We start from the raw sequence: 23313 nt of genomic DNA on the forward strand, positions 1-23313 counted from the left end.
TGGTACAAAAATCTGATACAATCAAAGAGTGGCCAAGTTCGCAATCTGCAGAACAAGGCGAATGACTACAAAAGAACTCTGTTCAGCATACAGGGAAAAAAGAGAAGGTTACAGGTGATCCTGGGAAATATGAACAAACATTCGGAAGATTCAGAACTCAAGCCCATGCTCTCTAGCAGCATCAGCAAGAGCTTTGATGCGACCGTGGTAGAGGAAACCACCTCGGTCAAAAACAACTTTGGTAATTCCTTTCTCCAGGCAAGACTTGGCAATCACTTCACCAATCTTTTGTGCTATTTCCTGAAAATACAAATATGAAAACAGTGACTTCTATCAGAAACAAATCATAGCCTATCTGCAATAAAGAGCTGAAAGCATATTTCAGATTGTTAATTTGAATCATGTTATAACCATAATTCAATGCCAATGCAACAGCGTGGCAAATAAAAGTAACATAATCACCAAAATGATTGCATAACGTTAAACAGCTTTGTATTTTTTTATATGTAGAATCCTCTGAAGTTTCCTTGAGAGATATCACAGTGTATTCCCTGAGATTCTCCAAGTTCCAGTAACTTGCCCATGTAGAAGCCTTTGCGGTCTCGCTGCTAACACGATCTCCGAAAACGTTATTGATATGTAAGGAAGGATACAAGTTAAACCTAGGATTTTCTTTTGAGCTAAACTGAACCTAAGATTTGACTGGATCAATTAAATTGGTCATGAATGTTTGGTATATCAGCAAAGATTGCAGCATCGAAAAATGCACCACCATCTGGTGGACTGATAAAAAGGTATATTTATCATTTGTGAATAGCACAAGCAACCTATAAAGTGGGAAACATATAGAAGGTTACATTGTCTGTCCACCTGTTATACTCTGGTACCTGTTTTAGTTCCATTGCAACCAGGGTTTGCCAATGATTGGAGACATATGACCATGTATGTTCTTGTGTATAAATACGGAATGCATGCATGTACTTATAGTCCAATCTGATGGAAATAAGTGGTACATTTTAAGTTTTTCGAACTATGTAATCTGAAATCCCAATGATAATTCAGTACCCGAACAGAGTATATACATTTGAGTGGATCATAGATGATCAATTGCACGCTAAGTCCTCAGTTGATAAGTTATCATTTTGTTTCCGATGATGCTACAGGTGGAAAGAGTATGCATTTTTCGCTAGTAGCATTCTTCCTTGAATTATTCAACCCATTGCACAATGAGCATTGAAAAAAAAAATGCCGAACACATGAAACCAGTAAACCATTTACTATATTTTTTATCACTATCTAAGATCACCGTTTCTCAAGCAAAAGAAAAGGTACTGAGAACTTACAACTGTTGGCCCAGCCGAGTATTCCAATTCCTTGGAGAGAGATTTGTGCATGGTTGAAGCTGAAGCCAAAGTGCATTGCTTTGTATCGTCGATCACTTGAGCGTACAAATGCTTGTTAGAGCGGAAGACACTCAGCCTTGGCCTCTCCGTTGTGCCACTTACCTGGAAAGAAGTATGTAAGACGATAACTACAACATTTTCGACGCTAAACTAGCAGTAAAGCTCGTAGCGACTCAATGGTTGATGAACGCTTATGCTACCGCTCTAACAAAAGCATTTCGTCGAACAGGACGGAGGCATGGCATTGCCCCCCCCCCCCCCCCCCACCAAAAAAAAAAGCTCGCGTAATTGAATGCAGACGTCCGCATTAGAATTCGTGCACATTCACGTTAACAAGAAGCGAGGAGAAGCGAGAGGCTACGTTACCCCTCGTGTAGGCTCATACCTTCTTGCGGAGGCGGTCATGGCGGGCGATGCGGTCGGCCTGGGGCGTGGACACCTTGACCTTGGCGACAACGGACAGCGCCGCGCGCCGTGCCGGCGTGGGCGACGGCGCAGGGATGGCAGGTAGGGTGATGCGGAGGTTCCCGGACACGGACGCCGCGAAGGAGTGGGCGCCGGTGAGCGCCGGCGAGGCGAGCATGGCTCCCTTGTGCGACGCTGCTCTTCACTTGCCTTCTTCTTCTCCCCACAATGGCGTCTTGGTTATGGCCTTATCCTATCCGCTGTGCAGTGTTTAAAAGCTTGGCGAATTACGAAAGAATCCTTCTGTTTTACTTATTTTAATAGCGAACCAAAACTCAAAAATAAAGATATGCGTTTTTTAGCATGCACAGTAGGTCAAAAAAAATCTTCAAAATCAGGGCATGTTTTCAGCGCTCGATTTCTATAAAAATTTCGCATGAACTTTATTTCATTACAATACCTCTGAAACCAAACAAAATTCAGTATTTTAAACGACACTAATTATCCTCGCCAAAAAAAAAAAACACTAATTAGACCTGAGCATATTAGGCCTCGGCCTGAAAAGACCTACCCAGCCCAGGCCAAACCCGATTTAAGCTCCAATCTACAAAAGATTGGAGAAAAAAAAGCTCCAATCTAAGAGCTAAGCTTGCTGGGAAAGGCCTTGGCAACAGGACAGCACCTGAAATAAACAGTCCTACTTGAGCGCGACCAGAAGTTAATTTCTTTACGGCTATGTGTATCCGTGACGCAGAGGTTAGGATAATGTTTATTCTATCATCTAAAAAAGAAGTTAATTTCTTTATTATACAAAACAAAAATGACTGGGAGTCTGTAACTACCAGCCCAAGGAAATAATGCCCAATATGTTGATTGAATCCAAGTGTAGTAAATTTCACGGAGGGAATACAAACTTCTGATGTTTGATATTATCCGGAAGCAACATGGCACATAGAGAATGGTACACCAAAGTATGCTAATAACATCTGCACAATTACTGCAGATGCTTGTTCAGTAACTTCATTTCACACTGCTGTAACTGATACACTGATACAGTTCCATTATGAGTGCAACTTCTTTACCAATGAAGCTAGGACTAGGATGCATCTTCAACTTATACTTCTGCATCCACTATTCAAACTCACACTAAGTAGTCTTCTCCCATAGTATTACAGGAAGGATAATCCACTGGATAACACATTCAAGCAATAACCGCAGTTTCGACAGCACTGGAAGCAAGAACAACATCGCATTCAGACCAATCCTGATCATCCCATATCTCGGGCAAAGCTTCCTTGATGTTGTGAATGCTTTCCAGCGCAAGGTCAGTCCCTGGAACAACTGTTGATCTGCCAACCTGCAAAATTCATAAAGTTTCGAATTTAATTTATCCTTTGGATGGTTAATGTGGAATTTTGGACCATGTAAGGTGTCTTACAATCACAGTATGGAAGCCTGCAGCCTTTCCTGAAGCTATGTTTCGAGTGCTGTCGTCAAAAAAGATCTGAAAAATAGATGGAAGTTAGATTTTCCCAGGTTGACATTTCCTCGTTTAGAATATGTTCTTGGTCATGTTTTAGAGAGGAGATCCCTTACCGTCTTCTTGGGATCAACATTTGCAATCCGAATTGCAGCTTCCATGGCTTCAATGGAGGGCTTGCAGAGGATGGGTGATTTAGGTCTGAACCCATCTGATTCATTCAGATCAACCAAGTTGGGAGATGGTTCATCAGAGAACGGCATGCAATTCTGGGACTCGCATAGGTCGTTGCAAGAGTTCAGTGTCTCAAAGCATATCACACCATCGAAGCAACCCTGCAAACCCAGCCTGTGCAGAACTTCGTCCGCATGAGCTTTGTCAGAGTTTGTGAATACCTGCAGCAACCGAATTTAGGTTGATAAAAAAGCTCTCGGCATCATGCTATTCTGGAATACAGTAAAAAAAAAATGGTGACTTCTCATACTATTTTTCTTTGTGGAATTGAAAGTAGGAGGGTCCTCAAAACAGGGTCGGGCCTCAGGTTGTGATACGGCAATGTACCATGAACATTTGCATGAAACTCATCATTGTCGAACTCGTAGCCTAATGCCTGCAGAGAAATAGCGCTCGTGTAATTAGAAAGGAGAAAAAGGAAAACGAACAGGCAAAGTCATTGTAAAAACTAAACTAGCACCGATGAAAGACGAGTTGTACCTTAAGACCAGCCATTGTGGTGCCATATTCCTTGTACAGTTCTAGGCACATTTCTGCAATTTGGCTTTCTTCAATTTGCAGATGGTGACGCATGTAATCTGGCAGCAAAAATTAAAAAAATTGCAGTCTCTTCCAACATTTGCGAACAAAAAGCGTTTCATAAAGCATGATACTATGGAAAATGATTAGTATCATCATTCACCTTGTATATTTTTGCGACAAGCTAGATTGATGCCAGTGCTGAAGGGATACAACGTATCATCCAAATCTGAAGATGAAATAGCAAATACATTTATTGGATTGTGCCAAAAAAAAAAAGATGAAGAAATAAATGAGCAAGAATTTCTCTGAGTTTTAAAAGCATGAAACATACCAAACAGCAAGCACTCGTACTTCGGTCCTTTAACAATAGTCTCCATCTTCAATAGCCAATAGCTGAAAAAAGGATTGCTACCTTATATTAATTGACCGTATGAGACTAAGGAGATGAAATTGAAACAAATTCTGTAACATGCCAGATAATAGGAACGACAGGCAAAGCAAGTCAGTCCTTGCAAGCTCGAAAAGGTACACAAAAAATTGAACTGAAGCTGCAAGACCACTAGACCAGAAACTTCAACATTAATAAATCATGTCATATTGTTAATTTGGTAAACTAGTCAGGACTCTCTTGGCTCTGAATTCTGACAAGTCTCAAATCCACAATAGTATTATTTGCTTAAGCTTTGGTCTGAACATCTGCTATAGGTATTGCAAATCATATCTCACCACTGTAACTACCCAAGGGGATATTCAGATATGACCTAAGCGTTCAGTTCATGATACCTGAATTCCAATATCATTAACATAAAAAAATGTCCCAACTTAGTAGCATGGACAGGACAAAAATACTGAAGGATTACCAAAATAATGAATACAGCAATGAGAATGGAGAAGTAGGTTACCTCCAAAATGCAAGGTCCGAAGGCTTCCAATGAATGGTGCTGAAGCTGGAAGTCTGGTGCTCTACTTATAGCAGCCAGAGGTTATCCACATAGACAACAGATGTGCAGTTGCTTTGGTAGATTGATGGCATGACATGAAGCATTTGAATGACCCAGAGCCAATTTGTCTATAGCTTTCCATCAAAGCAAGGATGCCTCTTTCCTTTCACAGAAGAAAAAAGGTGCAGCGTTCAACCTTGAAGTCCTGTATATGCTGCCAAGTCAGAACTGCATGGCTGGTTCCTAGAAAAGTGGCATGAGAATATATGGCGCCAATTGGAAGGATCAAAGAATATTACAGCATCTGTTTTAAATATCCTGGAATTTCGCGTAGTTGAGGAATAGGTCCACTTGGTAGTACTTGATGCCATTCCAAGTGCTGTTGTTTATCCAGCAGCCTCTGTTGAATTCATAGAGCCAGAGGATGGGAAAGAATAAGAATAGTGAAAAAAGATATGGAGAATCGGATACTTCCAAGACTCTAGTTAGCACATGCCGTCATTTGGCATCCTTGGTAGTACTTGGTGCAGCCCAATGGTAATGGTAACTCAATTGGAACAACCAACGTCAGAGGAATGATCCATTCTGGTACAAATGGCACTTTTCAACTCCTTGGTTATCAAGAAGAATTTATGCTAATGTACAACCTCTATGCATCATGAAAAGATCAATTCAATCCAGAATTTGAAAATTTTTAGATAACGGAATAATAACACAGTTCGTACAGAGACCATCTCGTTAACTTAAGTCCATGCTACAGGAAGAAAGATTGGTGCATCTTGTCAGATGAGGCGGTGGTCGAGTCAAGCAACTGCAACCAGTTTCTTCTCTCGGCATTGCCCAAAAAAAAACACCTTCCCAACCTCTCAGGACAAAACCCAAATGTGACCAAATTCTTGAAGGTCGCCAAGGAAAGATCAAGCGGTAACCAGTGTTAGATGTGAGAAGATGAACTGCAGTAGTTGATTAGCTATGTTACACCACGACAAGGAAATATTACAGTCGTAGTTTGAGATTAACAATTTTTCAAGTGATCATCCTTTCTTCATGCAGCTGCAGTTACAGCTTCAACCAGTCAGCTCTTCAGAACCAGAGCAGCTACAGATTTAGATGAAAGAGAAAGCATGAGGTATCCCACGAAATCCTGATTGCCTCCCCACCATAAATGGCTTTGAGCTACCATATCTGAAACCAGAGCTTGCGCTTTTGCATACTTGTAGAGCAGACCTGACCTTCAGACTTTGTCCTGGGGAACTTAGTATGCATTTGGGTTCCTGTCATCCAGTTGAATATGAAGGAATTATAAAAGGATCGACGCTGCGTCCTTTCTTGGTTTTCAGAACTTTACACAAATACCTTACTAATTAGAATTCAAATCATAGCAACAGAGAGAGAGAGAGGATGCAAGCAATAATGCAACAGGTCAACTAGTCCACACCACACAAGATGCTTACCCAACCCTCCATCCAAGAATACAAGACGTATTTTATTGTGACCCAATCTTCAAAATAAGACTTTGATCATTGTTTTCTCATAAAATATATCATTTATAGCTAGAAAACTAATGTAGCGTGAAAGCATTTTGAAATATGAATATAGTTGTACAATTTTTATACATTGAATATATTTATATATTGACTAATTGTCGGTCAAAATACATGATTTTTTACTTTTTCCAAAATAAAACATGCCTTGTTTTCTTGGACGGAGGCAGTATCATGGAATATGAGATGGAAGAAATGTGGAGGAGAGGTGTGTTTAACTGGAGAGCTTTCTCTAAGTTCAATATTTTATTCGCAGGAACAATTGAAGATCCTCAATCGAAATATTAATTTTGTCTATTTGCAAGGGCAGATACTTCTTAAGAGAGAATACCTACGCACAGCATGTCTTAAGAGAACTTTTGTAAATCAAAGATATACAAATAACCTCTTTGTGCAATACCAGTGCACATCTGTGACTGGGGCAAAGGAAGAGTGAAGGGATGAAGATTAAAGCCATACGAAACAATAATACAAGTTTAGACCTACACCTTCTCTGTAACAGATCCCGGTAAGCTAGCAACAGGTGTCAAAAGCTTCAACCTGGCACAAACAAAAAGATAGCATTTCAGATATGCATGGATATTTCTCCACGAGATAACAGCCAGATTGCAGCTTACCTCTCTGGGGAAAATCTATCCCTGACAGCCTTTATCTTTTCTACAGCCTAATCAATACTATATACTAACCGCGGCATTCGCGAGCGCCAGGCCATCTGGCTACTGTAGCTGCAGTAGCAGGTGGGTCCCACCATTTTATACGTGTGTGTGTATATATATATATATATATATATATATATATATATATATATATATATATATATATATATATATATATATATATATATATATGTATATGTATGTATGTATACGTATATGTATGTGTACGCATTATATAATTTTTATTTTCAGAAATTTCTAAAAAAATGTCAAATTTTTTTTGATAAATCGATTGAAACGATCTAAAATTCCAAAAAAAAACACAATTTCTTTTTGTTATGTTCATATTACTGTCATAGCTATTGTCCATCAATATATTATGTACCTATATATAAATATATATACATACAACTGTACACAAATATATATTTAAATTTATATATTTATATATGTATATTACATACATAAGTCCAGAGGAAACTAACGTACCCCTCCGATAACATATACTAACGATAGAAAAATCGACACGCTCTTAGAGCACTTGTTACTGTAGCTCAACATAACAATATAAAAATACAAAGGAAAAAAAACTAAAACTAAAAAAAAATACAACTTTTTTTTAAGGTTCGTATTACTGTTGTAGCTACTGTCCATCAATATACTAAGTACCTATATCTAAATGTATATACATATAAATCAATACAAATATATATTTATATATGTATATTACATATATGAGTCCAGAGGAAACCAACATCCCCCTCATATATAACATATTCAAACGATGGAAAAATCAGTACGCTTCTAAGCCACCTGCTACTGTAGCTCAACATAATATTTATTTGATACGGGCACAGCAAAGCGCGCCATCCTACCTAGTCTTATATTAAAGGGATAAATGCAAAAAAACCCCCAAAAGTCACTTGGATTTTGACTTTCCCCCCCAAAAGTTGTTTTGTTGCAAAAAACCCCCCAAAGGTTTGATTTTGTTGCAAAAACACCCCTAAAAATTCAAAAAAAAATTAAAACAAATCACAAAAAAATCTAAAAAAAAACTAGAGACAATTATAAGACCTTTTGTGAAATTTGTTTTCAAAAATAATATCCTTTGCATCATATTTCATAGAGAGTAAGTTTGAAAAAAAAGAAAAACGTGCAACTCATTTATTAATTCGAGTTAAATGCATAGTTAATTATTTACTAATCCAAAAATCATGAAACAAAATTTTTTAGTCTTCTTACATGATCCTCTATCTTGTAAAAATACATGAAATCTTGAAATAGTTATTGTAACGTGCAGGATTCAGTAGATGGGTTGCAGATAGATTAATTCATAACTAATCCATAACACCCCCAAAATTATTTGTGTAGAAAAATAATGGTAGACATGACAAATTTAAAATAACATGAGTTAATAAATGAGCTGCATATTTTTCTTTTTTTTCCAAACTTCCTCTCCATGAAATATGATGCAAAGGATATTATTTTTGAAAACAAATTTCACAGAAGGTCTTAGAATTGTCTCTAGTTTTTTTTAGAATTTTTTTAATGATTTTTTTATTTTTTTGAATTTTTAGGGGGTTTTTTGCAACAAAGTCAAACTTTTGGGGGGCTTTTTGCAACAAAACAACTTTTGGGGGGGAAAGTCAAAATCCAAGTGACTTTTGGGGGGGTTTTTGCAGTTTTCCCTATATTAAAAGGCCAAGATTCCGTGCGTTCATAGGGATCCGAATACTGTAGCTACTGTAGTAGTAGGCTCCACGTATGTGTATGTCTAGATATATGGATATATATACGTATACATATGTATTTATATGTATATGTATATGTATATGTATATATATATATATGTACATGTATATGTATATATATACGTGTATATATATATATGTATACGTATATTTACACATATAATATAATTTTATTTTCGGGGAATTTCAAAAAATATCAAAAGGAATATTAGTTATATTGATAAATCGACTGAAATAATTTAAAATGCAAGGAAAAATATATGGATAATTTTTTAGGAACGAGAATGACGACTAGAAGGGGTGAATAGGTGCATCAACAAATTTCTTTCAAAATAGATGGACTTTTCCTATTTCTCACCCAACGCACCTCAAAACGCTCAAGCGGAAGCAAAAGAATTAGAGAGACAAAGCAATAAGACTAGTTCCATGGCAATATGACTACACAGATAGAATATGAAACATAGGTTCCATTCAAGATCATTCCATATATCTTTGTACACAAAAACTCGTAACTTCCAAAAAAACTAGAGAAGATGGACACCGGATAAGGTTATCCTCCAAGATGATAGTCTAGTGGCAAGGGGACTCAAGACCCGCTCAAATACATGAGTATGTGAGTGTTTAAGCCACTAGCATCAAGAAAAACAACCCTGCAAAGGTGAAAAACTGCAGCTCAAAGAAAAGATCTCCGGACAAGGAATCTCTCCAAGTTGATGATCTAAAAGCAAGGGTACTCAAGACCCATAAGCATACACTCATATGTGAGTTTTTATGCCTCTAGCAACAAGAAGAATGATCTCACAAGGTGTTGAAATTTCAGGCCAAAAACCGAAACGAAAATCAAAACAAAAAAACTTCCAAGAGAACCAATAAAGGGAAACTAGAAGAAGGAGAATTCAAGCATATGCAAAAATATAAACTTAATTACTCAAAGAGGTCAGCCTTATTTTAGACGGATTATAAAGATTTATCTCTCAAAACTCTCACCTATTACGTAGGCTAAGCACTCATCATTCTCTCCTCTAAAACCCTAGCTCTAAGGCTCTCAAATAGGTGGCACAAGGGGGCTTAAGTGGCTGGTTCGAAACTCTATCTAGCCCTACCCCTCTATTTATAGGCCTAGGAAATTTGGCCTTTAAGTTTCTTAGCTTTTCTCCAAAATACCCATCTTTTATAGTGCACTCCTACCTACCACCAAGGGTATTTTGGTCTATTTTCTTCTCCATTCAACGGACGGCCGCGACGCCTTCACGACTTAGCTTCGTCTCGATGCAAGCTTCGCGATGGTGCCACATACTCCTCCAGTCCTCCCACTGTTTTGAGGCCAAACAGCGAAACCGCCTGCACACTTCTCAAAGCGTGACTCGCCGCCTTGCTTGCACCTTAAGCAAGCGTTTCGATGTCGACGCGTGTACTCCGTCATACGATCCTGATTGCCGGTAAGTCTCTCCAGCTCCCGCTCCCTCGGGTCGCCTTGTCATTTACACTGGCATCCCCTTCGCTTGATTTTGTCAACATGCTGTCTCCATCCGCCTTTAATGCTTTGCTTGATCTCCACGTGTTCAGCTAGGATCACCCTTGACTTCGCCCGACCTCCTTGATCGTCTGGCACCAAACACTCCGCTTGACCCCGATCATCCCGCCGTCGACCGCCAAGTTACATCCATCACCTGCACACCATGAGACAAGCAAACACATATCTCCAACTCCAATTCTAATTAGTCCATAATCATTATACTCAAATGAAATCTCAAATCAATTCAAATCACATCAAAGCTTATGCAAAACCGAAGATTATCAAACCAAATAAATGACAATATCAATCACTCATCACACGAAAACCAAGATACATTTTAACTTGGTTTCTCAATTTTTGCATACAAAACTCCAAATGATAGATTTCATGTGAGGCTGGCAGGATGCTTCATCTGAAATAAATTCAAGGACACTCTTACAAACAAAGTATCGATTGCCTCTTTCCTCAAACAATAGGATAATTACCTTGACAGTCCTTTTGCTAAATTTTCAACTGAATCCTCATCCCCAACCTGCAATGCAAAAACCACCTCAGAAATCCAACAAAAACAATGGATTGAAAAAACACTGAACAAGATAAGTATGCCTAGTAAGAAAGCTCTAGATCTACGTTGAGTAGCAAATGACCTCGATAGCTCTATTTAGATATTTGGCAGCAGCAGCCCTCTTCAAGGACCTAAAGAATTACAGACATCGGAAAAGCATGTATCGAGAATTTATAGTGAAGAAGAGAATCAAAGAAACAATTCCATCCATACCTTTTTGCAAGCTCTTTTTTCTTCATTTCAGGTGGCTCACCATCAAACACAAATCTAGCATAAAGTTCAGCGGTGTCAGCAACAGTAAGCTAATACAAGTCACAGACAAGGGCAAAGTTAGATAAGCTGAAAAGATGATGACCATATCATTAGTGGGGCAAGTAATATTTCTTGCCTCGTGACTTCACCAGCCTCATTGGTCAGAAGTTCCGCTCCTGTCCTTCCAACCACGATCTGCAGAAAATCAGAAATGGACAGCACAATACATATGAATCACCTGACAACTGGAGAAACAGCCTACAGTGGTATCTTGACCAATAAAATACATTAAATATGAATGCCTGCACAGGCAATAGCACAGGATTTAGGGAAAAATAAAAGTGGGATGTAATTTTGTAAAGTGAAATTCTAATAGCTCCGCGCGCTCGGCGTCGGTGTCACCGTCCCGGCGCCGCCCGCACCGGCCGACCATCTTCCTCGACGTCACTCCTCGGCCCACTGCTGCTGCGTATGGCGCCGGCGCCGAAGCTGAGGAGACGGCGGCGGCCGCCGCGCCAAGATGCTTCCCGCTCCCCGTGTTTCGGAGGAGGGACCGGGGCAACAAGAAGGGTGGTGGTTCTGGTAGCCGATCCAGGACGTCGAGCTCGTCCGGCAGTAGCTGCCTTCAAGTCGGACGGCGCACCGGCGCCGGGTGGCCTACGGCGGTCGGCGTCGAGCTCCTCGTCGTCGTGCCTGTCGCTGTCGTCCGGGAGTAGCAGTAAATTCACCGAGGCAAGGGAGGTGGAGGCTGCGACCGGCTGGTTCTTCTGAGACAGCCGGCATGACAAAGCTTGTATGCCATGCATGCCACCATTGTTGAAGATCAAGAATTCGAAGAGAAGTTTGTGTGTGAGCGTGTGTTGAGACATTGAGACCCCAGCAAGATCATGTACTGCTTGGCTGGAGACTGCTTGTGCGCGGGGCGTGTTCTTGTGTACAAAACAGTTGCTCGTTGATAATTTCACACATGTCAGTCAATGATTATGCAAATAACAAAATTCAGGGTCGATCACACGTCGACGACGAGACATTCCAAAAAAAATAGAAAAAAAAAATGATGACGACAATAACGAGGAGACAGGATCGATCTCAGGACAACATGAGCGAAGTTCTAATTAATCCAGTTTATCCGCAGACGTACTCTGCCCAGTGCCCACACGGTACGTCACGTCGTGGAAGAGGCCGTAGCAGAGCGCTGTAGTGGAGCCGACCAAAGGCAGCGTCACGGCGACCACAGCCAACACGCCGACGGCGCCAGTCGCCGCCGCGGCCGCTAGGACGACACCGGCGGCGCCGACCCTGTGCCAACAAGATCTGCTATAGATCGATCCAGCACTAAGATTTTATTAACTCAATTAAATTGTCACGAAGCGTGGCCTCTGCCCGCCTCTTCGATTTTTCTTCCGGTAGCTGGTAATTTAGCAGCAAAAAAATTGGAGTAATTAACGAGCCAGTAGTACGCGCACGCGTTCGAACTCTGTAGCCGCCGCCGTCTGTCTTCTCGTGAACCCTGGTGCACGCGTATTCGTAATTTCGAATGCGGCTCGGTTTTAGATACTTGCTGTTCGTGTCAGCTACGGACATGTGTCAAGGCTGTTCCTCCGAACCGATTTCGGACGGTTTAGGGAGAAATTTGTAACCCTTTCCGAGTTCCACGACGGTTGTGCTGCTGCAATTACTAACCCTTCCGAGTTCCGAGAGCTAAGCGCCGCGAAGGTACTCTTCTCTCCTCCTCCGCTCTCCTGAATACTGATCTGTCGTAGGGTGGAGATGCATCTCCCGGACTTGGATTGATTTCTTTCATTGGTGTCGAGCCCTAGCTTGCTTGGATTGATTTGACGGTTTTGCTCTCGTCCTGTTTTTGCTGTGGGAAATCTTTCCTGGGACTCAAATTTCATATTTTTGCAGATCTATTTCCAAAAAGGATTCGGTTTTCAGCTCAATCGCGATGCCCCACGTTGGCGGCGCCCCTGCCGGCTGGCGCCAGACGCCGGTGAGTAGGAGGTTGGCGGCATCCCGAGCGCTCGAGTACGCCATCCAGGTACGTTCGCGCAAACTGTGTGTCTCAGATTCAAGATCTATTGGAATTTTGTCGAGAACAGCATAGATCCCGCCGTAATCGCGGAAATCATCCGCGTTCGATTGGGATGCATTGTCTATTGCCCATGTTCGCCTTAATTATTATTTCTTTCTTCTTCTTTTTTGGCTGAAAGCACATCTAGGTCCTTGTTGTATGACTAATCCCTGCCGCTTGCGCTTGCAGATCGTGTATGCTGCTTGTTGTTGGTGTGTAATCCTCACAAGGAAAGGAGAACGTCGAGGCGGCGGGATAGGGTCGTTCTTGGATGCCATGGCTGCGATCAGTTATGGGTTCATGGCGTTCCTTGTGTGGGCAATCTTTCGGGCATCCAGGAGAAGCGAAATCGGAGAGGGTTCGGATTTGTAAGTAGATGCTATCCGGTGTAAACACCTGGCTAGCTCGGTGGTTCATACTAACCTGTGTTTGTCAATGAAGTGCTGGTGTTTATGCAATTCATAACGCATACCTGGATTGATTTTGAAAAAGGAAATACTATGTTTTGTTGCTGGATTAGCTTCTTCCAACGTTTTTCTGATCAATGTTGTCTTGATGTCATCCTCTGAACCACGGCAAAAGATTTTAGTCTCTGTTTGGGAGGGTGGATTTGTAAGCACGCCAAAGCATAATCCAAACCATCTTACTCCTGCTTGCACAGTGCTTTCATCTTGAAACTCGATGTAGAAGGCTTTGGATTCGGTTTAATTGATGGTCTGTTCCAGAGAAAACAAGTGTAGCTGAAGAAGCTCTTCAAGGTAATAAAATACTGGATGGGTAGCAGACTTGCAAGGTGAATTATCAGTTCCTGCCCATCATGCTGTATCTTCTGTTATGGGACCTGAGGTTAGCCTCCTGGAGGAGGTGGAAGGATCAAAAGGACTGGACATGATTGTTTTAGTTTGCTTTGAGGTTGATGTCGTCATTATTTGTTCTGTAATTGGCCCCTTTTAGCTCTTTTGCTTCAGCAAACGTTGCAGTGCCCTGAGGTTTCTCAGTTTATCAAGCGCCTGTTCTGCTTGTACTATGGCCGGTCAAGCTCCTGATAACCGATTAGGTCCTTTTTGCAGCTAGCAGATTCATTCATTCCTTCGTTCGTAGGAAACTTAGGCCAACCAACTACTGCACAGAGCAAACGCACGGCAACCATGCCGTAACAGGATGGAATAAAAAAAAAGGTCTTGGGATGGAATTTACACGAGTTTGGATTCATTATGTTCTAGATCACGCGAGCTGCTCCTCATAAATTGATTTATGAAAAAAGTTAAAACGCGTCCTTGAAAAATTGATTACGAATACGGAGTTAGCAAAAGCAGCAGAAATGCACCTTTGTAACAATCCAAGAATTATCGAATGTTATTTGATTTGATTCCAAGTGTATTCGCAACAGCACGCCAGCAATCTTTGTGGCGGTAGTAGCAGTCACTTCCCGGTCAGCACAAGAGCACAAAATGGCACCCATCAAAACTTGCACTCCACTGACCCCGTAGACCACATCCGATCTGCACAGTTTGGATTCACCTAGTACTACAAAAGACTAAGAGAGCTAACATATCTACACTGCAAAATTCTAGCCGTAAACAAAGTTTTTGAGAAAAAAATCACATGTGTAAGGAATTGTATGCGACTTTGAAAGACATGTATTATGGTATTAGCGTGTACAAGAATATAAGATTATGGCAAAGATTTAGATAGTGTGTATGTAATCAGACTTCACTTCAATTATCTGTGGACATGTGTAAAGAACAAATAGGTGCACGAACGTTTAGACTGGCCCCTTCCAGTTCCTGTGCTCTTTTTTCTTTTTCCTGTGCCAAGCACGGATCATGTAAGCTCCAGTACTACCAAGATACGGAACTTAGTTTTAGAGATAGGACATAGGACTTCAAAGTCAAAAGTGGAGCATTTTATCCTAAACTGCTCCAAGTTATCAACTCCCTTAATTAATATTAGAACAGAATTAGCGAGGTGCATGTCGGACCCCTCCTTTAGGGTCACCTCGTGTAGCTCATACCAGTCCCTGGATCAGTAGCTGGTACGCACGAACTCCAACAGAAGTAGACATCATAGTCATACATCGGATAAATACGATAATAAAGCACAATACAGAGTTCATTACAATAGAAGCCCGAAGGCATAATCTTACAAACTCTCAGAACACAGCGGAAATACACAAAAGCGACCCAAGCCCTACAGGCAGCTTGAGTGTAGACGAAACCGGCTTCTCTAATCTTCATCTCCTTCTTCGGCGAAGTCGGCCTCTGGATCATCTGGATCCACAATTAGCAAGTATGAGTACATAAGGTACTTAGCAAATCCTACCTCAAGGGGAGAAATTAGATGCTTAAGGGTAGTTCAAGGATAAGGCTGTAGAGTCTTTTAAATTTTGCGGAAAGCTAGTTTTATTGATGCAGGGTTCATTTTGCAAAGACTAACCTTTAATAAAAACACTTTCAAGAGAAATACATAAGTTGAGCTTATGGGGGGGGGGGGTTGACGGCCCTGGGGGAGGTACGCCCGTCCCGCCAGTTCCCACAAGACTTTGTCAGCGGACACACAGTCCAGGAGGCTTAGGACACAAAGCCAAAACCATTCTTTTAGAAAACACGGGCACACAGCCCACTCACACGCCAAGGAGTTACTCACGCCAAAAAGCTAATCATTGTGACCAAACCATAGCATGTCCTTGACCGAGGACATGGCTATCCGGATAGGTTTAACACTCTGCAGAGGTTGTACACTTTACCCACAAGATATGCACGGACTCCCACCTTAGCAACTGGTGAAGCCGTCATAACGAGACGTAACGACCTCACAACGAAACCACAATATCCACCCATGGGGCACTAAGATACCAGGGGCTTTAGAAGAATTACGGGAAAGATCACTTAGCAATCCCAAGGCTTGACTTAGCCTCAACAATATCACCAGCCGGACCTTGGGCTACACACTACCCAAGTCTTCTCCTGGTCCCCATTGCCACTACCGGCCTCCGGGTGGGTACCGCACTAAGTCAGAGGGGTTAGGTCAAGTCCTGCCCATACAGGCCATGTGGTTGTACGAGAGGATACTAGGTGAGATGTCACAGCGAACCGGTCCTTATATGACCGAGGTAAGAGTCTCCCAGCAAGAACACCACAAAGGCGAACCTTGCTCCAAGGTGGCTCCCACCTTTGTGGGGCACCTTACTCACCCTCGTCAACACTACTCTAAAGTTTTCTCAAGAACACAAGTTTTACACGCACCAAGCACCAAGCACACACCATTCATTTTGTAAAGCATGATTATCACATGTAAATAATCTAGTTCTTTCTTTTGAGCAAAGCAATCCTAAGCATACTAGTAAACAAGCAATCTTCCAAACAATCATTATAGTTGATGTTGGGAATCTTCTAGGGTTTCAACGAAATAATGGTAACAATGACAAGGCATGGGATAAACAAGCTGGGTTATAACTATTCTAGCATTTCTTTAAGAATCATAACTATTAATCTAAATATGCATACTCCTATTATTTGAAACAATAGCTCTACGGGTTATGTTTAAAACATAGGATCAACATGGTCAACGGTTGTAGGACTTGCCTTCGTTGAAGTCCTCGCCTGCTCCTTCAAATTCCGGGTCCTCGGGGTCGTCCTCGAATGCTCCTTCCTCTAAAAGTCGCAACAACGACAAAGGCACAATCAAACAAACAATTAAAATAATGATCAAACAATTTACAAAAATTATGAAATTGACATGATTGGATAGATCTCGAATTTAGATGAATATCGGTGGAAGAATCGACGAAAACGGAGTTAGGACGGAGGAGAAACGGGCTTTGGAAGGTTTGCCGGGAGAAAAATTCAGAAAAAGAAAAGGGGAGAATATTCTCGGAATATTCGGCTGAGTCAGCTCGGACTGGACTCGGCTCAAGCTCACGGCTCAGCTCGGGTTCGGCTCTGGGGTCGGCTCGGCTCAGTTTTTTGGCTCGGCTCGGGCTCGGGCTCGGTGTCGGTGGGCTCGGCAGCCGGCTCGGCTCGGCTGACAGCGGGCGGCTTGGCAAGGGACCCACATGTCAGCCACACGGAAGGGAGTATAAAAGAGAGAGAGAGAGAGAGAGAGAGAGAGAGAGAGAGAGAGAGAGAGAGAGAGAGAGAGAGAGAGAGAGAGAGAGAGAGCAGAGAGAAGAGGGCGGCCGGCTCGGCTGACAGAGAGAGAACGGAAGGGAGGGAGAGAGAGAGAGGCGACGGCGGCGCAGCGGCGGGGGCCGGCGGAGGCCGGCGACGAGGCGCTGGCGGCGGCGGCCGTGCCGGCGGAGGGCGGCGGCAGGGCACCCGCCGGGGGCGGCGGCGGCCGGAGAGGCAGCGGCGCCCGGACGACGGAGAGCGACGGGGAGGCGGCGGCGACCGACGACAGAGACGGTGGCGGCCGGCGACGAAAGGGCCAGGTATGCTTCGGGGAGAGGGAAGAGGAAGGTGCTCACCGGCGGCGACGCGCACAGAGAGGGAGCGGCTGCGGCACAGAGAGCTCGGGAGAGAGAGGTGATGTGAGAGAGAGAGGGTGTGCGAGAGTGAAGTGAGGAAGGGGATGGCACTGTTCACCGCTTTATAGCGGCCGGCGGGGTGAGGAGCGGCGCGCGGAGCGAGGCAGCACGGGGCTCGGAGCGGCGCGGGGCGCGAGGCACGGCGCGGGGCGCGAGGCTCGGGCACGGGGCGCGAGGTCTGCCGGCGCGGTGACGGGACGGCAGACGCGGCGCGCGGCGATGGGACGGCGAGCGGCGCTGCGCGCGGCGATGGGACAGCGAGTCACGGGGAGAGAGAGAAGAGGGAAAGAGAGAGTGAGGAGGGAGAAAAGGGGAAATTTTAGGGATTTGACAGTGCATCAACAAAAGCGACAACAGACAAGCCAAACAGAAGGATACAACTCACTTCATCGGCAATATTTGCATCTGCGCCAGTTAAGCCTTTAGCAGCAGCCACGGTTCATGGAGTAACAGGCCTACCAGCATTGACGTCAGCACCAGCCTACAACATGGAAGATGTAATACAGATGAGTGTTGAAGACAGCTTTCAAAAACATGCTGCACTTGTGCTCATCTAGGAATGACACAATCAAATTTTCTGTGTTCCCTTGGCATGAACTATCTAGGGGGTGAGTAGCAGCTCTAAAGGGGCAAGTCACTCATCTCAACAAGCAATTTCAAGCATTCCAATGAAGAACCAAATAGAGCCACCGACAGTGGTGTGTATAATGAGCATGCTGGTTTTTCACACTGCGGAAAAGGCAAAGAAGATATTACTTGTAGACAAACAATGACACTAAGGATACAGGGCAAAACAGCACACCTAGCACTGTATTATACTGTTCTCAGCAGAACAAGTCAAAAAGATATTGCAAATACAGCATTTCAAACCTTATTCAATTCTCCCTACAAATGGGAAGCCACAATGCATATCATCTCCTATTCCAGTGCACCATCGGACATAAAAGGTATACCCAAACATTATATATATGAAAAATCTAGCTTTCATCAACAAAACCCCTTATGTAACTTTTCCTAAGCATGAATCAAATGAACACTCGAACAACAAAGTGGCAGAATCAGGGTATTTTAAGTGTACGGGATGCTTATCCATTATCACCAGCCCATGCTCCATGGTGACGTGAGAGTTAAGATCAAGTACAAACTGCCCAGTCCCAACAAACAGAATGGCTTATAACTAGACACTTCCGGTGACAGAGCGAAGGAGCAGAATACCAAAATCCAACACACATAATATTGATGCGAAAAATCAAAATAAATTTGGAAAGGAATAAACTATTACATTTCCATGGTGCATCAACAGTAATTTCAGCATCCTTGCATTTCCACTCCTTGCAACAATGTCCGTATAGATGCTTATGACAACAACGACATGCAAAGAGGCACATACTACGGTTAAATAGATAAGATCTGGGAGCTGAACTATTTGAGATTCAAGGTAGTCCTGTTTCAGTGTCATTGGTACATGAAGCAAAGGGTGTCACTAATGACAGGTATGAATTCACTAGCGTTGATCTCAAACATGTCGGATACAAGTCTAAACCCTTCGTACTCGCTAAAGATATTTGCCAAGTCTTTTATGTGACTGACACAATAAAGAAGAAACGTCATGTGGTTCTTGCTGGGAAAAGACGCATCGTCGGAGTTGCAAACATCGTTGATGAGGAGTTCAATCAATTCGCCCCCTTTTGCTACTGCAATCGTGCCACGTTTTTCAATGAACGAGAAAACTCCGTACCTGCGCTCCGACCATAACGAAGAAATCCCTGTCAAGAAAGCACGAAAATGACGAATTTAAATTTTAGGTTAGTTATTTGAATTTGTAATGGTAATGTCAAATGTGTAATATTAAGTTCAAATTTGAAGTTGTATATATTAAATTTGCAATATTAATATCAAATTTATAATATTAGTATCGTGGAAATGATGAAGCAGGAATGTATCAAGTGAGATTAATCATTATCATGCACTAGACCAAGCATGGTTTATAGAGAAGGAACTCTGCTCAGTCTCCAACATGTATGGCCGAGCATCATTCGGATTCAGGTCAGCCCATGTACACACAATACATCTAGTCTTCTCCCCTATGAATTCACTCATTTGTACACAACTGAAAAACAACATGTGGCAGCGTTGCACTAGTATAGCAGCACAAGAAGGCTACACTTTCTCCTTGACAAATGCAAAGGTGACCATCCAGACGAGGCTCAGGACCCAGCCACAGGACAGGGAAGCTGAGCCGGCGGTCAATCCCGTTGGGTTGTCGGGGCTGCCGTACATCGAGTTCCCGCTGGGGCTGTTCGCGTTCAGCACCGTCGAGCCCGAGCCCCCGCCCACCGCCGTGCCCGTCGTCGTGCCGGTGGGCACGGTGCCTGTCGCCCCCGGGCTGTAACCGGTGCCAAAACTGCACAGGTTGCGACATGGAAGCAGTCAGGAGACAGTCATTGCACACTGCATATATCGCATGCTTGATATGATCATGCCGATGAGAAAATTGAGTTCGCTCTTACCCTGCTGATGTCTGATAAATGCAAGTTCCTGAACCTGCAAAGGTTTACAAGTAAATACGAGTGTTAGATATGCAAGCAGTTACGAGTTTTTGAGCAGTTTTTGAGTTCTTGGCGTGTCTGAAGAAGTAATTACAAGGCATGGTGAGTTGGTGACTTACTTGGGTTGACGTTGACGAGCATGCCGGCGCCTCCGAAGTCGCAGCTAGCCGACGACGGGTTCCTCTGGAAGTAGCTGTTGAAGGCGTAGGAGGCGTGCGCCTGCATCGTGTTGGGGTTGTAGCAGCTGCCCATCGGCTGGATGGCCGAGCAGTCGGCGCCGCCGATGCCGCACGCGTAGTCGAGCCCGTTCTGAAGGACGACGTCCATCAGGCCCGTCTTGGCGACGCACCATGTCTGCCCCGCGACGGCAGGCGCGCCCGGCTGCACCGTGCCAGGCATTGTCACCGGTGGCTGGAAAGTCGGCGTCATCGGCACGCCGCCGGCGCCCACGCCCACGCCGCCACCCTGCGGTGGGTACGGGTAGGTGGTCACCGGGTTGGTGACCGGCGACGTTCCTGGGAACTGCGTCGGCGTGGTCGCTGGGTTGGTCACTGGAGCTGTGGGGTTGGTGACCGGGCCCGGCATGGACGGCGTGGTGACCGGGACCGGCGACGTTCCTGGGAACTGCGTCGGCGTGGTCGCTGGGTTGGTCACTGGAGCTGTGGGGTTGGTGACCGGGCTCGGCATGGACGGCGTGGTGACCGGGTTCATGAAGGGGGCGGGCACCGTCACTGGCGTCGTCGTCGTCGGGTCGGGCATGGTGACCGGCGTCGTTGGCTCGGGGTTCAGCGGCGGGAGGCTTGGGTTGGTGGCGAACCCGTTGCCCGGGTTTGTCGACGGTACGGTGACGAATCCCGGGGACATCAGGTTCGTCACCGGGTTCGTGGTGGGCACGGTCACTGGCGTCGTCGCCGGGTTGGTGACCGGCGAGAACTCGTCGTGCGCCGTCGCTCTTGCCTCGGCGAGCTCCCTCCGAGGAGACGAGAGGTCCACCAGAAGACCCAAGAACCTGTTCTCCCGACTGATATCGCCGACCAGCTTAGCCATTTCCCCTGCGCTTGGAGCCGCACGGCTCTTGAAATGGAGCACGACGCCGGCATCAGCGCCCGACAGAGCGGCGAGATCAGCGATCACCTCTCGCATCACCGCACGGACGGCGAGACCGTTCACGCTTGCCTCCATCTCCACCTGAACAAACGAGCCTGACCTCCTTACGAACTCCATGAGCTGACGCCACTGCTTCTTGCTCTTACGATTCTTGGCAATGATCCGTAAAGAAGACAGGGACAGCTCCGGCGAGACCTTGACATTCCGCGCCAATCCGGCGGCGGCGAGAGAAGAGTGAACTGTCTCCAAGGTGCGGCGCAGAGCCCTGAGCTGCCTCTCCGTGGCCGTGACGATGATGTTGCTGACGTTGAGGTGCCGGTTGGGATCAAGAACTTCAGTGACAAATGAGCCGGCAAGATGCTCTGGCCAGCATGGCCTTGTCCTGCACCCAAATGGCTTCAAGAAGAGGTAGGCATGCTGCTTCTCAGTGACCAGGGCTCTGCTCTCAGTGATCACTGAGGTGGACAGTATCTTGACTTGAGTTGAATCATATGAGAAATCTAGAAATGCTCCTGAAACAAAACAAAAATGGCAAGAGTTGTTTTAGTAAAGGTGTATTTCGTCAAATATTCTTGCACAAGCATATGCCAATTGCATCAATGGAAAAAATTATGCGATCAGCAGCTGAGTAAGTCATGGAGAGGTAAAAGCTTTATTATAGGGGAAAGATGCAGAAAAGAAAAGGCATACTGACCTGAAGAGCAGATGGTATCAAGGAGGAGGATACAAGAGAAGAAGGTGAGAGCAGTAGGGCAAGCAGCTGCCATTGAAGAAGTGAGAGATCTTGGCAAAGGGGTAGCTGAGCTGAGCAGCCTCTGATGAAGGGAATGAGCTGGATGTGGCCAAATGGGCAGTGGGGAAGGAAGAGTAGGAGAAAGGAGCAATGCAATTTAAGTACAGGGAGCAAAGGCTTTGTGTGTGTGATACAAAGTTGAAAGCATAAGCAATAGGGAAAAAGTGGCGAAGTGGAAAACAATTGGTTTAGGATGCAATGTGTGCTCCTTTTGCACTTTGAAACAGGCAAACATTATTGAAGTACATATATCCTTTTTCTCTGTAGAGAAAAATTGTCTGCAATTAGAGTATTGGTGTTAGTTGCCACGTTTTTTCCTTGTATTTTTGTGTCATTGGGAGTTTGAACATTTCCTTCAATTTGTAGCAGCTCTCCTGGTGATATCTATACATTTGAAGTGCAAAACTTGAACGCATTTATTACTGATCCAGATTGAAAAACTCAGTGAGATCTTCGTATGATGCCTCACGAGACAAGCTTCTGAAAGCTGAGGTGCCATTTTTGTATTCAGGAGAAAAGCATGTATATGCAAGGCAATGGGTATGAATTAACTGCACACAAGGTAGCATTTCCTGTAATGACAATTTCTTTTCTTGGCAAAAGCTTTGGTTCCATGAGAGAGGTGATTTCTCTGATGACTATCGCACAAGGTTCTGAACTTAGTCTTGCGTTGATCAAATTATGGCCATGAGTTACAAGACATGCTCACTGTCACAGTCTGACAGAACTCTGAACAGTGATTAGACACACTTTAAAAAAAAAAAATTGAATTGTACTATGAGAAGAGAAGACTAGGACCACTGAGCGTTTGGACCGACTGGGGAAGATGGGCAGCAAGCAAGCATGAGTGCATGACCCTCCAAAATGCTGCCCTTGGTTGCTCATGCCATGTGCACTTGAAGCATCCTTGTCTGGGCTCTGCAACCATTTGGGTAAAGGTGTAAATGTGTGCACCTCTCTGCAGAGATCCTTTGCTATATTCTTCGCACAGGCATT

General features: G+C 44.0%; 4 protein-coding genes, 1 long non-coding RNA gene and 1 pseudogene across 5 annotated transcripts; 2 read left to right on the top strand and 4 right to left on the bottom strand.

Annotated features, from left to right (window-relative positions):
• Positions 1 to 2063, bottom strand: LOC133913700 (large ribosomal subunit protein uL18c). The gene is made up of 3 exons (XM_062356919.1): positions 1789 to 2063; positions 1344 to 1505; positions 1 to 300 (listed from the first exon to the last, which is right to left on the bottom strand). Exons 1-3 carry the CDS (start codon positions 1984 to 1986, stop codon positions 151 to 153), a joined length of 510 nt encoding a protein of 169 aa, XP_062212903.1. The 5' UTR covers positions 1987 to 2063; the 3' UTR covers positions 1 to 150.
• A 565-nt stretch (positions 2064 to 2628) lies between these two features.
• Positions 2629 to 12040, top strand: LOC133910827 (uncharacterized; annotated as a pseudogene).
• On the bottom strand, positions 2781 to 5429 carry LOC133913701 (uncharacterized protein C24B11.05-like). The gene is made up of 8 exons (XM_062356920.1): positions 4947 to 5429; positions 4376 to 4437; positions 4205 to 4270; positions 4003 to 4100; positions 3773 to 3898; positions 3405 to 3683; positions 3247 to 3312; positions 2781 to 3165 (listed from the first exon to the last, which is right to left on the bottom strand). The coding sequence occupies exons 2-8, from the start codon at positions 4419 to 4421 to the stop codon at positions 3010 to 3012; spliced, it is 837 nt and encodes a 278-aa protein (XP_062212904.1). The 5' UTR covers positions 4422 to 4437; positions 4947 to 5429; the 3' UTR covers positions 2781 to 3009.
• LOC133911318 (flap endonuclease 1-B-like) lies at positions 5907 to 11427 on the bottom strand. The gene is made up of 7 exons (XM_062353515.1): positions 11419 to 11427; positions 11231 to 11319; positions 11100 to 11148; positions 10967 to 10984; positions 7147 to 7193; positions 7018 to 7069; positions 5907 to 6259 (listed from the first exon to the last, which is right to left on the bottom strand). The coding sequence occupies exons 1-7, from the start codon at positions 11425 to 11427 to the stop codon at positions 6092 to 6094; spliced, it is 432 nt and encodes a 143-aa protein (XP_062209499.1). The 3' UTR covers positions 5907 to 6091.
• A 787-nt stretch (positions 12041 to 12827) lies between the features above and the next one.
• Positions 12828 to 13801, top strand: LOC133911292 (uncharacterized). The gene is made up of 3 exons (XR_009908637.1): positions 12828 to 12985; positions 13178 to 13310; positions 13533 to 13801. It is a non-coding gene; the product is annotated as an uncharacterized LOC133911292 (long non-coding RNA).
• A 6044-nt stretch (positions 13802 to 19845) lies between these two features.
• LOC133913702 (uncharacterized) lies at positions 19846 to 22512 on the bottom strand. Its single transcript, XM_062356921.1, has 4 exons — positions 22219 to 22512; positions 20537 to 22036; positions 20379 to 20412; positions 19846 to 20272 (listed from the first exon to the last, which is right to left on the bottom strand). The coding sequence occupies exons 1-4, from the start codon at positions 22289 to 22291 to the stop codon at positions 20029 to 20031; spliced, it is 1851 nt and encodes a 616-aa protein (XP_062212905.1). The 5' UTR covers positions 22292 to 22512; the 3' UTR covers positions 19846 to 20028.
• Between the last annotated feature and the right edge of the window lie 801 nt (positions 22513 to 23313).

This window comes from Phragmites australis, chromosome 3 (genome assembly GCF_958298935.1).
Source record: "Phragmites australis chromosome 3, lpPhrAust1.1, whole genome shotgun sequence".
NCBI lineage: Eukaryota > Viridiplantae > Streptophyta > Magnoliopsida > Poales > Poaceae > Phragmites > Phragmites australis.